The sequence below is a fragment of the Phyllostomus hastatus genome, unplaced genomic scaffold (genome assembly GCF_019186645.2).
Source record: "Phyllostomus hastatus isolate PE091 unplaced genomic scaffold, TTU_PhHast_1.1 phas_contig_150, whole genome shotgun sequence".
Lineage (NCBI taxonomy): Eukaryota > Metazoa > Chordata > Mammalia > Chiroptera > Phyllostomidae > Phyllostomus > Phyllostomus hastatus.
This window is the reverse complement of record NW_025333611.1, coordinates 40,403,353-40,420,623: the sequence shown is the minus strand read 5'-3', so window position 1 is coordinate 40,420,623 and position 17,271 is coordinate 40,403,353. Positions and strand designations below refer to the sequence as shown.

The window sequence follows — 17,271 nt, the reverse complement described above, 5'->3', positions numbered from 1 at the left end:
ACAATGAGATATCACCTCACACCTGTCAGAGTGGCCATCATCAATAATTAACAAAGAGAATATCTGGTCAAGATGGAGGCATAGGTAGATACACTTTGCCTCCTCACACAACCAAAAGAAGGACAACAAATTTAAAAACAAAAAATAATCTGAATTTCCAGGAAATCAAACTGCATAGAAGTCCAACAACCAAAGAGTTAAAGAAGAAACATTCATTCAGACTCATAGGAGGAGCAGAGATGGGCAGCCGGGGCAGAGAGGACCTCCAGCAGTAGCTGGAGGACTGGGCAATCCCACATTTGTGTGCAGATAAACTGGGAGGAACAACTTGGGAGCGAGACAGGTTGCCAAAACCCAGGGTTCCAGCACAGGAGAAATAAAGCCTGAAAACCTCTCACTGAAAAAACGTGTGGGGGTTGCGGCACCGGGAGTAACTCCCACCCTCACAAGAGAGTTTGTTGGAGAGACCCACAGGGTCCTAGAATGTACACAAACCCACCCACCTGAGAATCAGCACCAGAAGGACCCAGTTTGCTTGTGTGTAGAGGGGGAAGTGACTGAAAGCTGGCCAAGAGCTGAGCAAGAGGCACTGTTCCCTCTCAGACCCTCCCCAACATGCAGGGTCACAACACAGCCACATGGGTTGCCCCGCCCTGGCAAATACCTAAGGCTCCAGTCCTTATGTCATAACAGGTGAGCCAAGACAAAGAAATATAGTCCAAATGAAAGAACAGATCAAAACTCCAAAAAAAGAACTAAGTGATGAAGAGATAGCCAACCTATCAGATGCAGAGTTCAAAACACTGGTAATCAGGATACTCACAGAATTGGCTGAATATGGTTGCAAAACAGAGGAAAAAGTGAAGACTATGCAAAGTTAGATAAAATATATATATACAGGGAACCAACAGTGCAGGTAAGGAAACCAGGAGTCAAATCAACAATTTGGAGCACGAGGAAGAAATAAACATTCTACCAGAACAGAATGAAGAAACAAGAATTCAAAAAAAAAAAAAAAAAAGGAAGAGAGGCTTAGGAGCCTCTGGGGCAATTTTAAACATTCCAGATCATGGGGGGGGCGGTGGCCAGAGGAGAAGAGGAAGAACAAGAAATGGAAAACTTACTTGAAAACATAATGAAAGAGAACTTCCCCAATCTGGCAAAGGAAATAGTCTTCAAGGAAGTCCAGGTAGCTCAGAGAGTCCCAGAGAAGTTGAACACAAGGAGGAATACACCAAGGCACATCATAATTACATTACCCAAGATTAAAGATGAGGAGATAATCTTAAAAGCAGTGAGAGAAAAGGAGACAGTTACCTACAAAAGAGTTCCCATAAGACTATCAGCTGATTTCTCAGAAGAAACCTTGCAGACAAGAAGGGGCTGGAAAGAAGTATTCAAAGTCATGAAAGGCAAGGTCCTACATCCCAGATGACTCTATTCAGCAAAGCTACCATTTAGAATGGAAGAGAGATAAAGTACTTCCCAGACAAGGTAAAGCTAAAGGAGTTCATTATCACCGAGCCCTTATTATATGAAATGTTAAAGGAAACTGTGTAAGAGAAAGAAGATCAAAACATGGCAACAAACTCACAACCATCAAAAACTGAATCTAAAAAACAAACTGAGCAAACAAGCAGAACAAGAATAGAATCAGAGAAATGGAGATCATTTGGAGGGTTATCAGCAGGGAGGGGAGCAGGGAGAATGAGTGAAAAGGTACAGGGAATAAGAAGCATAAATGGTAGGTACAAAATAGACAGGGAGAGGTTAAGAATAGCATGGGAAATGTAGAAGCCAAAGAACTTATATGTATGACCCATGGACATGAACTAAGGAGAGGGGGAATGCTGGTGGGAGGGAGGTTCAGGGTGAAGGGGAATAAAGAAAAGAAGAAATGGGACAACTGTAGCATAATCAATAAAATATACTTTAAAAATAATAAATAAAAAAACAGGTGTTGGAGAGGATGTGGAGAAAAGGAAACCATCATGCGCCGCTGGTGGGAATGTAAACTGGTGCAGCCACTGTGGAAAACAGTATGGAGTTTCGTCAAAAAATTAAAAGTAGAACTGCCTTATGACTCAGTGAGCCTACTCCTGGGAATATCTCTGAAGAAACTGAAAACACAATTCAAAAGAATATATGCACCCCTGTGTTCATAGCAGCATTATTTACAACAGCCAAGAATAGAGCAACCCAAGGACCCATCAATAGACAAGTGGACAAAAAAAATCAGTGATGCATATATACAATGGAATATTACTTGGCCATAAAAAAGAATGAAATTTTACCATTTGCAACAGCATAGATGGACCTAGAGGGTATCACGCTAAGTGAAGTAAGTGATTTCACTTATATATGGAATGTAAAGAACAATATAAATGAACAAACAAAACAGAAACAGACCCATAGATTCAGAGAACAGAGTGTCGGTTGCCAGAAGAGAGGGCAGTTGGAGGCTGGGTGAAAAGGGTGCAGGAGTAGGAAGTGTAGACTGGCAGTAACAGAACAGCCGCAGGACTAAAGCACAGCACAGGGAACAGAGTCCATAACATTGTGGCAACTGCGGGTGGATCCAGGTGGGTACTGGTTTACAGTGATCCCTTACCTATCGCGGGAGTTACATTCCAGAGACCCTCACAATAGGTGAAAATCCTCAGATTTATGTTTATTTTATTATTTATATGTATTTTAAAGCTTTATAAACCCTTCCCACACTCCTATAAACCTTTCCCACTCTCTTAACCTTCTCCACACTCTTACAAACACTTCATGTGCTCTTAAACACTTTCTACACTCTTAAACCTATGTAATTTTAACAACATATAAAATTCTATATGGGTACTCACCAGTGAAGTATACTACAACTTGAATGATGAAGATCATGAATTATGTAGCTGTGCAGTGCTGATGGCGATGAAGGTGATGACAATGAGATGAATGTCCTGCACAGCCAAGAAGATCATTACAGCTCTTCTGGAGACACCACTTCATCAGGTGGTGCAGTATCTTCGCCCTGGGCCATAACTTCTATTTCCGCTAAAGGTGTAGGCGTAACTGATCTCTTCGCTGGAGTGCTGAACATAGTTATGGGGAGTTGCTGGTGCTGCTTTTCATCTGCAGAGGCAGCTTCTCCATGCGAGAAACGCTCTTGAGTCCACAGCATCTCTGAAATTTGTCAAACCAGCCCTTGCTGGCACTGAATGGGGTTGATCTGGTGGGAGAAGCACTCAACAGTCCTGCTTCTGCGTTGTCATCCTCGTCTTCATCCTCATCGCCGTCATGAACATCCGTGCTTTCCGCAAAACTGTCATAAAGTTTCTTGGCCTTCGTCTGGATGGTGTTGGTTTCCAGTGAGATCTTCTTCCTGCCGTCATTTATCCACAGAGCCAATGCAGACTCCATCCTCACAATGGCCTTATTGCGGGAAGTGACCACCCTCTTTGCAGTCTTGTTAAAAGTCATTGTTGCCATAGACTTTTCTTATATTCTTCTCATCTTTCTTTATGTAGCGAACAGTAGATTCGTTGATCCTGTAATAGCGGCCTAGAGCCGCATAGATTTTGCCTTCCTTTAACATGCCCAGAAGTTGCACCTTTTCTTTGATGGTAAGCATATTCCTCTGGCGCTTGGGTTCACTGCCAGAAGCCTTAGAAGGTGCAGAATGTTTGGGTGGCGTAGGGCTTGAAATAAATTCAAACTCTTATGAAATTTTCAGGAAAACACAACACTGCAGAGCAACACTAGGCGCAGGGTTCAGAGGTGGATGTGAAGTGGACAAGGAGAGATGCTGAATGTATGGACACGGTGCGGGAGAGCGAAGAGACCGATGCTGCAGTCACTGAGCCAATCAGCGCCAGGGATACAGAACACAGTGCTGTGGTTGGTCGCCTTCCATTCCATCAGCCAATAGTGTGCTGTGTACAATCTCAGGTTGGCAAACTTGCGCAAATGGTAGTGGCATACTGCATTTCCACTGTGTACAATACAGTATTCATCTGCTGATGAAACACATAATGGATTTTATTTATATTTAATATTCTTTCAATATGTTTGAATTAACATTTTTTATATTTTTATATTGTTTTAAATTTTTAGGCAAAAATAATTAAAATCATAAATATTATATAAATGCCTATATACCGCAAAATCCCGCGATATAGCAAGAACTCCATGATACAGAATTATATATATTAAAAAAAAAACCGAGATGCAGTGAAGACGCAATAAGTGAACAGCGATACAGCAAGGGACGACTGTATATGACTGTCCAACAACTGTGGCTACACCTGAATCTAATACAAAATAAGACTGCATATAAACTGTAGTTTTAGAAAGCTTTTCCTTTGAAAAGGACAGAATGAGAGATGAAGAGCACGTGAGACAAAGAGAGGCAGACAGAGGAGCCCCGGCAGAAGGCAGGGTCCTGGCCCGCCCTGCCCAGGCGGAGCTGCTCTCCGATGGCCTCTGCTGGGGCTCGGGGCTCCCGCCTCCTCGGACCCATCTTGTCCCCACCTCTGCCCCTTCATGTCCTGCTCAAACCCCTCCAGTGGTGCCCATAAAAGCACTTACAGACCCCCCCCCCCCCGGAAGTCTGCGGGACTGGCTCCTCGGCCTCCTCTCTGAACGCCCTTCCCCCACACCCTCGCTCCCCAACCCGGCTGCTTCTGGGCCTCCGGGTCCAGCTCCAGCGGCCGACCCCGGCCCCGCGGCCAGAGCAGCCACCCCTGCACCCACCCTGTCACAGCGCGGGTTTACTTCCTATCTGAAAGGACCGTGGGGGCCGCTTTCCTCCTCCCAGTTTGCCCCGCACTGGGCCGTGAGCTCCCCAGAGCAGGGGTGCAACCGTTCCGTTATCCGCGTCTACGAATGCCCGCCTACACAAGGCACTCGGCGTGCGCGTCGCACTAAACACACACTCAGCTGGGAATGGACCGTGCGTGCACTCCCGCCCGCGCATCCGTGTGGCAGGGTGTCCCGGGTGCGCCCCTGAGGACAAGAGCCAAGGTCTGGGTCATGCGGGCTTCTGGGGCTTCGGGGCTTGCGTGCTTCTGGCTTTGTGGGGGGAGACGTGGGCACCCGTGTGGCAGCATCTCCAAGTGTAGCCTCACCGGCCCAGCCTCTGCACCTGTGTGCGTATGCATGCGAGTCCGCCATGTGGTCGCATGGTGTCCAGGGCCGCCCACGCGACAACACAGACTCCTGTGCGAATGTGCATCCGTGAGCACCAGCCCTGGTGTTCTGCGTCTCCCCTGCGCTCTCTCAGGGTGTTTCACTGCGGCTTCCGGTCTCTAGGGGTTCACGGGCCTGTGTGCCTGCACGTGTGCCTCTGCGGGCTCCCGCATGTGCATGACTGCAGGCATGGTCCCTTTGCACAGTTTTGTGCTGGTGTTACCAGCTCTTAGGGGCAGGGTGCTAAGCTAGAGCATTTGCCAGTCTCCATGGTGTAAACGCCCTGGTCACACAAGCTCCAGTGTGATGTCACCAAACATGGGATTGGGAAGATATGGTATGGCATATAACCACGTATATGATAGATGATAGATGGATAGATAGATACAGCAGCTCCTTAAATAACATCATTGCTTTCAACATCATTCCATCATAATGTTGATAAGATGCTGTAGGAAATCGATTCTATTTATGTCAATACGCTTATGGCGAATACATCAAACATCAGTTTGCTTCAAGCAGCACCTACCAACGATGCTAACTGAGGCCTTACTGTATAGCCGTATTTTATATCAGTAGAGAAGAATGTATAATGCCTTTCATACACTATTTCCACCAAACAGGTGCAGTAGATATAACCTGAAGAGCGTGAATGAGAGACAAATGTAGCCAAACAATTAGAAAGTGAACAATTTCTGTTTTACTTGATCATGGTAAAACATGCATGATATAACATTTACCACTTTAACCATGTTATGTGTGTAGTTTAGCAGCAGCAAGTGTCTGGTGACGGATTTAAGTGGTCATTACCCTTAACATAATTTATTTGACTGTCAATTTGTATAGTTAAATTTTTATGACAGCTACATTTAGCAAGCAGCTCACCAAGTCCCTGAACATTTCACAGCAGGCGCTGGGAGCCGGGGCAAGCTGGCTGGGCCTGTTTGTGTCTCCTGGCAGGCTCTCTAGCCTCGGGATGCGGGTGTGTACTCCCACTTGTCACCATGCCCACGCTGTGTGTGCCTGCCATCTCTGCATGTGAAGGGTCCCAGGTATGCCCTGCATGCACCCGCTGTCTCTATGGGGAGCCTGCTCTGCCTGCACACCACTGTGTTTCCCTGGGCCCAGAGGTGTCCAGCTACCTGTGCTCTAGGCCTGTGTGTGTGAAGCCATGTACCTGTGCACCTGCCTGCCCCCGTGACGCTGGAGCGGAGTCTGGGCACTTCGTCCAGACCCTGCACTCGGTGACACCAGCTGGACACATGAAATCAGCCATGAGGGGAGTGTTTATGCCTCAGGAATCTGCAGATGCTACATGTCAGGGTTTCACTTTTTTCATTCTTTCTTCCTTTTTTTTTTTTTTTTCAGAGAGGTGGGTATTAACAATGTACCAGTGTACCATAGGGACCCAGGTGTCTCTGTTGCCCAGTGCGACTGGGTGCGTACCCATGCACCAGTGCAGGGCCAGGAGTGTGCCTGAGTGAGCGTGTCTCCGTGGACACACGTGACTTTCGTGTCCCCATAAGTCTCTGCCTGTGTGCCCATGGGAGGCCCAGAGCTCTGTTCCTCTTTGGCAGTTGGTTCTACAGGAAGCCGTTGGGGTGGGGGCGAAGGTGCCGAGACTCCCCCATCCCCCACCCTCCCCCGCAGGACACCTGCAAGCAGGGGCCTGTGGCAGAGGGCAAGCCCTGCTTCTGGGACCCCAGGTCCTCGCTGCACTCAAGCCCCTGCCGACCCTTCCCTGGGCACAGAGGCACCAGGCAAGCATTAAGGACAAGGAAGTTGAGGTCGCCCTGCTGTCACCCCGGGCTCTGGCCCACTGCTGTGCCCCCTGGACAGGCTGGAAGCCTTGGCTGTGGGTAGTGGGGGCTGCAGGAGCTGGTAGCCAAGCTGTGCACCTGCAGCAGCGAGGACAAGTCTCTGTGTGGTGAGTGACCAACCATCTTGTGGGCTGGGGGTTTGAGGGACAGACAGACCAACACAGACAGATTGGCAGTGAGGTCCAGCGGGACCTGAGGGGCCGTGGACAGATGGCCCCTCCAGTTTTTCTCTACCTTCTGGGCAACCTGCTTTCAAGTGAGTGGCTGAGGAGGTCTGACCTGCTTGTCTGTCCTGCAGAAGTCTGTGGTCTGTGACGGACCACAGGGTGAGATAGGAGGATGGAGCTCCTTGTCACCAATGTCTGGGGACCCAGACAGTGGATAAAAGAAGGGAGGTGGGGGGTTTTAGGCTCTTTGCGGTGGAGTCACCAGGCATGCTTTGCTTCTTAAACTGGAGATTTGGGGGCCTCCCATGAACCTCCCTGAAACAGAATCTGAAGGTTGGGGTTGGGGAGTCTGACTTTCAAAACAAGCACTTCTGCTTAAGATTGATGTCTGAGAGCCAGCCCTGAGAATGACTTCACCCCACTCTGCTGAGCTCTTCCAAGGAGAAGGACCCTCCACCGAGCAGCCCTCCAGGTTGCCCCCCAGGAGGTGCTCCTGGCTCTCACCATGGCCCAGCTCAGGGAGCTTCACCCTCCTGCTGCCTGGGATGGGGCACAGTGGGGAGGAAGGCTGTGGTTTTGTGCAGGGCACACCCAAGCCTCTGCTTCCTTCCATCCCCCAAAGCCACACAGTCAACAAGCAGGTTTCTGGCAGGTGGCCCAGAAATGGCAAGGACTGGGTGGGCTTGGAGTGGTTGGGAGAGGCCAGGGAGGATGGAGCTGGTGAGTGAGGCTGGGGCTGGTCAGGAAAGGCCTCCAATGACACACTCAGGAGGCTGGCCCAGTCTCCTACAGGCACTCCAAGGAACAGGCTCGACAACCAAGCAAAGTCAGGGGAGGGCTGCCTGCCTTTGAGCTCCCTGGCCATGGCCATGAGCCCCTCTGGGAGCACTTCCAGACAGAGGCAAGCTTTCCACTGGGCCCTGAGGCACCCATGGGATGTCAAGGGCAAACCGGTCCACAAGTCTTGGCAGGGCCATCCTCCACTCACAGCTGGCTCCGCAGGACTGCCACTGTGCCTGACGGCTGCCAGCACTCAGCGCTGTGGTTACAGAGGGCAGGATGGCTCTGTCAACCAGATGCAGGTTCTAATCCCAGCTCCCCTGCCTCTGCACTGCTACGGGCAAGTGACTGCACCACGCTGCTTTCCCTTTGCTCCTCCATTAAAGGGTTGTCAAAGACCTTGCAAGTAAGACCGTGGCACAGGGCCCAGCACACAGTAGGAACTCAGAAAACATGATCAGGCTTTCCTGTCCCCTCCCACTCTGTCCCAGTCCAAAAGCCTTGCTTCCCTGAGCAGTTCCTACTCAGGCACCCAGTTCGCAGCCTCAGAAACTTCCTGGGTCACGCCTAAAGAAACAGCTTCCTGGCGGGTCTCAAGCTCTACCAAGCATGCAGGGCAGACTCTTGACAGAGGACTAAACTAAGACGACAGCCACACCCTTGGGCCTCTCTCTAGTCTGTCTTCCAGTCACTTGTTGACTGTATTCATGTCAACAAACTGCTTGTGAGAAACAGCACTGCACTGTGTCTGCCTGCCTGGCCAGGCTTCCCTGCCTCCCGGAGTCCTGACCCCTACCCCTCAGCCCCTGCCTGCCCATGCCTTCCAAATGTGGTGGTGGCGGCGGGGAGGGGGTGGGGGGGTTCGGATTCCAATTTTGTCCAGCTTTTTAAGCTGTACACAGGTGCTGGAGAGGGTGCTCGGTGTTGGTTAGAGTGTGGTTTTATGTCTTTCTACAAGCTCACCTGCCATTGTTAGAAATGGGTATCCCTGTTCTATTTTTAAAGTAAGATTTTTCACAAGTCTCCATTGCTAACTGTGCTCACAACTCACTGTGTTTCCCTGGTGCTGGGCTCCTGGGTCCCCACCTTTTTGCCATCAGCTTAATGGTGGTCCCTCCTGGCTTCTCGCTGTCCTGGGTGTCCCTGAAGTTCTGTATCTGCTCTCTACCCAGGAGCCAGGGGATCCAAGAGGCATTTGTAGCCTGTCCAGGTAAAGGTGTGAGGTGGGAGATGAGGAACTCAAGCATTGAGCCCAGAGGAGGAGGCGATGTTTAAATCTCCGCGAGCTGTTCTCTGGATTTCTGGGCCTGTGTCGGGCTGGCTGCGTATAATCGTGTGCCGGCCTTGTTCCACACGCGTCAGTGCAGAGAGTGTAGGAGTTTTTACATCTGTTTTGGGCCACCTACATATGATAGCTTTAGTTAAGAGGGGTCACCAGGGCCGGTGGGAAGAGCAGGAAGTGATCGAGGTCAGATCCCAGGGAACAGAGAGTTTAAAGGTCGTGCAGAAAAAGGAAGCCGCACTGTCGGGGAGGGCAAAGAGGCGGAGCGCACAGGAAAGGAGGAGCCTACTGCACCGAGGGAGGAACCTACTTAAAGGAGGGCGCGGACCGAGGTGCCCAGCAGAGGCAGGGCGGGCCGTGCCCGGTGGGGGCGGGGGGGGGGGTAGCGGGGGTGTTGAGCCCCAGAGGGAGTTGGAGGGGCTGGAAGGGGCACCGCGCGGGCGACGGGCGTGTGGATCGCCCTCCAAGGACACAGGGAGGAGACTGAGAAGTCACCAGCAGGCCAGGAATTTTTCACATAGCAAAGAAAAGGCAAGTCGAGAGGCTGCGACCCCCAGGGGGCAGCACTGGGACCCACTCCGGGACCCAGACAGCCGCCATTAGGAGCCGGGCTTCTGGTCCCAGAGACACAAGTGGGTCCCGCCCCGCAGGTGGGAATAGGCCTTCAGATACACAGAGGGCCGCAGAAGTTTGGAAAACCACCTATATGATATTATTCAGCCCTGAAAAAAGAAGAGAATCTTGTCATTTGCAACACCGTGGATGGCCTTTGAGGGTATTATGCTAAATAGAGTAAGCCAGACAGAGAAACAAAAACGCACTGTATGACCTTACCTGTCTGCGGAATCTAAATTTTAAAAAACCTCACAGGAAAAGAGAATAGATGTTTGATTGCTGGGGGTGGGGAAATGGGTACAGGTTGTCAAAAGGTACAAATTTCCAGTTACAAGATGAGTAAGTCCCAGGGATGTGAGCACAGCGCATGACTAGCGTGGACACTGCTGCATTGTGTCTTTGAAAGTTGCTGAGAAAGCAAAGGTTGAGTGCTCATTACAGCCACGTGTGAGAAAGTGGATGTCGCCTGAACTCCCTGAGGCCAATGGTGTGCGGATGTGAGTCGGAGGGACGCTGTCCCCCTCACCACGCGCAGCGCTGTGTGCCTGTTCAGCAGAGAGTACGGGCAGTGTGGGGGGTGGGGAGGGGACCAGCTCAGATGCTCGCACACGCAGGCCAGCACTCGGGACTTGCACTCGAATGCTCAGACCCTAAAGCACACACTCTGCACGCGGACACAAAACGCCCTGTGCAACACAGAAACAGCGGTGCACCCAGACACTCAGACACACGCACACACCAGGCTTGTCTCCTGGGGACCCCAAGTCACCCCTCCTCACACTGCTCTTCCCTGCCTCCTGGAATGTCTTGTCCAGCCAAAGTAAGAGGCCTGTGGGCTGTGGGTGCGGGCCCCCTGCCTGGCCCCAGGCTTCCACCGGCCCTGCAGCTGGCAGCCCTTTGCTTAGGCCCCGCCCCTCTCTCTGGCAGCCTGGTCCTGGTAGGGATTCCCGGCCTGCGCTGGAGAGCACTCACACTCTCCCAAGCCTGCCCCATGGCTAACTCAGTGCTCAATCACTCCTGGCCGGCCCTCTCCAAGCTGTGGCTGAAGCGGTGGGCCTTCAAGAGAGGTAAGAGGGCAGGCAGCGAGCAGTGGGCACAGGCCACTGGCAGGGTTCCCTGGACAACTCGCCCACCATCCCACCTTGAGCCTCTCCTTGCACCCCCCCATAGGCTGCCTGAGCCAGCCCGGAAGTCCATGTCCCTGTGGGCCCCATAGAACACCACAGACTTGTGGGTGCTTCTTGTCCGGGAAGAGACATCTCCCCAGGCTCAGCCGTAGCTTGTCTCAGGAGGTAAATTTGCGGAGGGGGAGAGTTCCCCTGGACTCTGTAAGGGCACCTGCCAGCTCCCTGGAGCCCCTAATGCTGTTGCCCCAATGACTGCAGGACGGAAGCTCAGCAAAAGGGAGGTGGGTTGAGACCCCAGGGGTCTGAGGGCACCTCCCTTGAACACACACACACACACACACACACACACACACACGCACGTTCGTTAAACAGCGCCTCCCCCGGGGCAGCGGGTCTCAGTTTCCCTCTGGGGGGCTGGAGAGGCCCTTGTATTATATCCCCCAGCCAGGGTGAATTGCTTTGGCAAAAAAAAAGATGCTTCTTAAATCTCAAGAGGAATTTAGCCCTTGAAGATAAGCAGATGGGGTCCTGGACCACAGCGTGTGGTACACAGTGGGGCAGCCACCTGGTGTGCCCCCTGCCTTTCCACGGGCACCTCCGTGGCAGGCCAGCCCCTCTGCTCTGCCTCCACAAGTCCTGGTGACCATCACTTGCAAGAATTGAGCACGCATTCAAGGTGGCAGCAAATGTCTACACGGGGGTAGGAGGGTGTGGGCAATGGGAAGATTGGTCAGTTCCGTCCACAGACTCTCCCTGAGGGCCCACTGTGTGCTGGCTGGTGCCTTGCTGGACGAGACAGCACTATCAAGGGGACCTGAGGAAGCGGCTGGGGAGATAAAAGAGCCTCATGAAGTTAGACACAGAGAGGTTGAAAGATTTGTGCAAGGTAATACAGCAAGGGCAAGCTAGAGGAGTCAGGATGTTAAACAGGTTCTGTTCCAAGGCCACCTTGGTGGGTGTTCTGGCCAGTGCGCAGAGCTGCCAGTGTGGGCAGCTACAGGGCCTGCGGCAGTTTTCTAAATCCACCAGTGGATGGCAGTGCTGGAGGACTCAATCCACTCGCTCCTGGCCACCCAGCTCAGCCAGGCCTACTGCCCAGGGAGGTGGAGGCTGTGACCTATAGGCCGGCAGGCAGGGCAGTGAGTGAGCTGTGGGAACCCTCAGGGACCCACACATGGTCTCACAGTGTGCTGCAGGCACAGCTGGGGGAAGAGGCTGCTGGGACCTGAGTCCAGGCTGACAGGCAGCTCCTTGGAAAGGATCTCAGGGGGACGCAGGAGCAGAGAGCGATTTCCCAACAGCCTCCCTCCAGGCTTTAGCCTTGGGGGGCATAGGAAGAATGTCCTGTTTGTGTCCCTCATAAACTCTGTGACCAGCTATCTGGGACAGATAGACTGGCCTGGTAGGACGTTCAAGAAAATGGCAGGGTTGGATTTAAGGAGGCAGATGAGATGGGGGCGGGGCTTTGGGGCGACCAGGGAAGTTCCCTGGAGCAGGGCTGCACTGCCCCTCCCCTCAGTGGCTCTTGTCACCCCTTCTGGCCATGCTTTTTCATGCAGTCCCCAAAACATACTGAGTGCATACGTGATGGCATATTCTGTGCCTCGACTTGGTTTCCTTCCTGCCTGGCATCCTTGCCATAATTTCGACCCATTCCAGCTCCATCTCTTGCCAGCTCACTCCTCCAAGTGCCACCTCCTCGATGGAACTCCTCACTGCCTCTGGGCCCTGCCATGTCCCCTGTCCCCCTGACCATCCATCTGCCCATCATTCATCCATCCTTCTAACGACCTATCTTCCAGCCAACCAGTCCCTGTCCATCTACCCATCTATCCATCCACCTAACTATGCATCCATCCATCCATCTGTTCATCAGTCCACCCATCTAAACATCCATCTGCCTAACCATCCATCCATCTAACATGCATCTACCTGTGCATCCATCCATCTAACCATCCATCCATTCATTCACTCATTCATACATCCAACCAACCATCCAGCTAACTAGTCACTCATCCAGCCAGCCAACCAGCTAGCCAACTGTCCAGCCATCTATTCATCCATCTAACCATCCATTTACCTAACCATCCATCCATCTGATGGTCCATTCATCCATCAAACCATTTATTCACCAATTTATCCACTCCCCAGCTCACCACAGAATAACCTGTTGTTTATGATTCATTTGCTTTGAGTTGGAAATACCTAGGTTTACATCCCAGCTCTGCCTCTCATCCTGCCTCAGCCTGGTGTGACCTTGAGAAAATCAGTGCATCTCTCTGAGCCTCAGTCTGCCCTTCTATAAAGTGTGAACTCAGAGGGCTGTTATGAGAATAGAAGAATGCAAGTATGTGATGTGCTCAGCACTAGCCCAGGCACATAGTTGACCAATACACATGAGGTTTTACAACTTGGGGCTTGGAGATGTGAAAGTGGATCAGATATAGAACCTGCCCTTATGGACCGCCCGGTCTGGAGCAGGGGACAGCAAACCCTTTTTGTAAAGGGCCAGAGAGTAAATATGTTTGGCTGTGAAGATCCCATGGTCTCTGATGCCACTACTGGATGTCACTGTGGCAGCGTGAAAGCTGCCTCACAGCAGCTGCAGCTGTGCTGGCGAAACGCAGGTGTGGAGCCACGTTCAGCCCTTGGGACCCCTGGTGCGGAAGGGCGCAAACCAACCAACCACACCACAGCAGTAGGCAGAGGAAGGGTGCAGAGTAGTTTAAGGTCCTCTGGCAAAGGCTTCGGCAGAGGCCCAGAGACAGCCCTTGGTGGTCTGGCAGGAAGCAGGAAGAGTGGCGAGGACAGCACAGAAGCATGCAGAAGAACAGTGGGTCGGGGGTTCTGTGTGTTGGGGGGCTATGAGAGGGCTCTCTCTGACTCCCTGAGGTTCTGTCTGTGACTGAAGGACCGTCTATGACTCTGTGATGTGACATCAGGATCAGAGTTGACTCTGTCATCAGGGTCCAGCTCAGCCTGTTCCTGGGTCAGAGACTTCCATCAAAAGACGGAATTCATCCCTGACCTTTCACCTTCACCCTTTGGATGCCAGACCAGACCTGCCAGGTTGCAGATGCCAGGCTGTAGAAGGTTCCCCCACCCCCTGCCCAGCGCAATGAGTAGCCCAGGCAGCCCACCCCCCCAGGTCCCTGGAAGATGGAGCTTTTCTCCCACGCGCCCATCGGCCTCCAGGCCCCACCCTCACTTCTGGTCTTTCTCCTTCCAGTCCACTGGCTGTAGTCCCACATTTCCGAGTCACATACGCCGCCTCGGCTTCAGGGTGAGGGAGAGGGATGCAGGCTTGATGAGGGCAGTAGAACACAGCCCCTCAGCCGGCCAGCCTGGAGGTAGCTGGGGGGCCAGCGAGGGTGGAAGCCGGCTTCGTGCCCACTGCGGCAGGCACAGGACGGAGGGCGCTACGGCCCTGTGCGGACGTCCTCCATTCAGAACTCTGGAGGCGCCCGGCGAGTTGTTTGGTTACAGCTCCATGGAGCTGTGACTCCCACATCGTGTAAGTCACCCGAATTATGTGTGCAGGTCAGTGGCTTCCGTGTGTTCACAGTGTTGTACGGCCATCACAGTTTTAGAGTATTTCCATCACACACACACACACCGCCCCCCTGCCAAAGAAAAAGCTGTATTCCTTAGCTATCACCCATAGTCCTCCACTTCCCTCCTCAACCCCCACCCTTGGGCAACCAACAACTGATATACTGGACCCGCCTGTTCTGGACATTATGAAATCAGGGGAATCACATAGCAGGTGGTCTTTTGTGTCTGGCTTCTCACTGAGCCTCATGTCTTCAAGGTCCGCCCATGTTGTAGGGAGTGTCTGCTTCACTCCTTCAGATGGCCGAGTGCTAATAGTCCATTGTGTGGATGGGCCGTGTATGGACCACTGGTGGGTCTTTGGTGCTATTTCCACTTTTTGGCTCTTAAAAATAATGCTCCTATAGACAGTCATGTACAAGCCCTCGCTGGTGTGGCTCAGTTGGTTGGGGCATTGTCCCGAACACTCGAGGGTTCGATTCCTGGTTGGGGCTCGGGTAAGAGGCAACAACTTAATGTTTCTCTCTCACATAGATGTTTCTCTCCCTCCCTGCCTCCCTTCCCTCTCAAATCAGTGAGCCTGTCCTTGGGTCAGAATAAAAATTTATTTTTAAAAAGAGTCCCGTACAAGTGTTGGGATGGGCGTTTTCATTTCTCACAGGTAGAGAACTAGGAGTGAAATGGGAATGGTTGGGTCACATGCTAACACACACTTAACTTTGGGAGGAACTGCCAAAACGTTTTCCAGTCTCATTTTTCTGGATTGGGGCGGGGGGGGGGGGGTTGCAAGCACACATGTGTGAGTGTGTGTAACCCCCTTTCATTCATTTATCAAATGTGTTTATTTCTGCCTTGGCTATTTCCTGCTGTTTTTGCTACCTCCCAAAGGCCCTGGCAATTTTGTGCTCATAATCTTGTATTCCTTCTCTTAAAGGAGGCCACCCCAAATTGTATGAGCTTCAGCCCCCCCGAACTTGGGGCAATGTGTGTAGGTGGGCAGCTGGAAGGAGAGGGTGTGGGAGTGTGCACAGACAGGCCCGAGCTGTCTGCCCCTCCGCCCAGCACAGTGCCACTGACCACAGCAATGGTGACAGGCAGGGTGGCCACACCATGGATCACCCAACCCAGACCCTTTAGAGAATAAAGGGAGCACTGTTAATAATTACCTTGTCTCGGTAGCATTACCTCCAACTGTGCCCAGAAAACCAGGTCATCCAGCCATGGTTCCCATAGGGGAAACAAGTTATGGAGTAAATGGGGACCTAACTTGGCACTTTCTGGAGGCATCCACCATTCCACTCCATGGCCACTCTCTGCCCCACCTGGGGCAGCTACTGCTCAAACTTCGGAGGCGCTGGTCTGCTCTCCTCCACCTTGCCCACCTCCTCAAGCCTCCTCTCCAGGCACTGTCCCCCACCTCCCTGGTTTGAGCAGGGCCCAGGATCTCTGGGGGGATGAAGGAGTGAAGGGCGTCCACATGTCAAGGCAATGAAATAAAATACACACAAGAGAGGCACCCTAGGTGGAGTGGGACAGGAAGCTTCTGGAGGGCTCGGGATGAGGCCTTTGTGCAGGCATGGAGTTCTCAGGTGGTGAGTCCTGCAGGAGCAGGGACAGGCACAGAAGGAAGACCCTGGTGGCTGTCAGAGGCTAAGCAGGGTATTCAACCTTCTACCAGTAGGCGGTGGGAAGCCTCTGTGAGTGCCCTAATAAGCAAGGGTAAGGTGCTGTAGCTGCAGTGTAGGGAGCAGAGGAGGAAAGAGGGGGACATGCACTCGCCCCACAGCTAGGGGCTCAGTTCACAACTCGAAATCAAGCCAGAGCATCCTCCTGACCCAGAGGGCAAGAAAGGTGGCCCAGGTGGCCAAGCACCTCAGTATTATGCCTGACACACCCTGGGCCCCTGCATCCTTATCGAAGCCCTGAAAGGTGGGCATTATTGCACCTACTTTCCAGATGAGGAAACTAAGGCTCTAAGAGGTGACTTTGCCAAAGGTGTGAACCACTAGTGGCAGAACCAGGAAGGGACACGGTCTGATTGGTCCCCAAAGCCTGGTTTTCTCTTCTATGCCATGCTGCTCAGAAGTCTCTGGAGCTCAAAGGTTCAAGAGGAGACCAGAGGCGGCCTGAAGTCCATCCAGGTGTGGGTTGGGCACTTCATTTGGTCTTAGGGACCCAGTCCATCCAAATGAGGGTGTTTTGCTAGAGCAGATGTGACACATTGACTTCATTTCATGAACCTGCCAGGATCTGAGAGAGACAGCTGCTGGAAGTGCTGTGCTGGGAAGGGTTCCAAGGGCACAGATGGTTCAGCAGAAAAGGCCTTCGTGACTGCATAGAATGTTGGCCACAGGCTCAGGACAAGGAGATGGTGGCATGGATGTTGGCTTAAGGATCCCTGAGACCACCCTTCCTTGCCATCTCATGTTATAGATGTAGAAACTGGGGACCATGAAAAGCCAAGACAGGTAAAGAAGGCAGGGCTCCTCAGGCCTCCCAGCCCAGCCCTGGCACCTTGTCCCTCGTTTCTCCACAGGCTCTGAGTCCAAGCCCTGTGTCCAGCCCTTTGACCCTGGGTCTGCAGCCTTGGCTGACAAGAGCAGCAGTGCATCCTGGAGCCCTGAGCACCTGGACTTCTTCTCCACCATGGGAGACGCACAGGCAGGTGTCTGACCACTGCGACAGGCAGGAGCAATGGCGCCTGTACCAACAAGTACCCCTCACTTAGCACCTGCATGTCACCAGGCACTTGG

At 52.3% G+C, this 17,271-nt stretch overlaps 1 protein-coding gene across 1 annotated transcript in view; it reads left to right on the top strand.

The window, feature by feature from the left end:
- The first annotated feature begins 6,747 nt into the window (after positions 1 to 6,747).
- Positions 6,748 to 17,271, top strand: part of ARHGEF18 (Rho/Rac guanine nucleotide exchange factor 18) — an 83,417-nt gene continuing 72,893 nt past the window's right edge. Inside the window, exons 1-2 of the mRNA XM_045830178.1 lie at positions 6,748 to 7,102; positions 17,055 to 17,179. Of these exons, the coding sequence (XP_045686134.1) occupies positions 17,165 to 17,179 (15 nt within the window). The 5' untranslated portion in view covers positions 6,748 to 7,102; positions 17,055 to 17,164. The remainder of the gene's footprint in view (positions 7,103 to 17,054; positions 17,180 to 17,271) is intronic.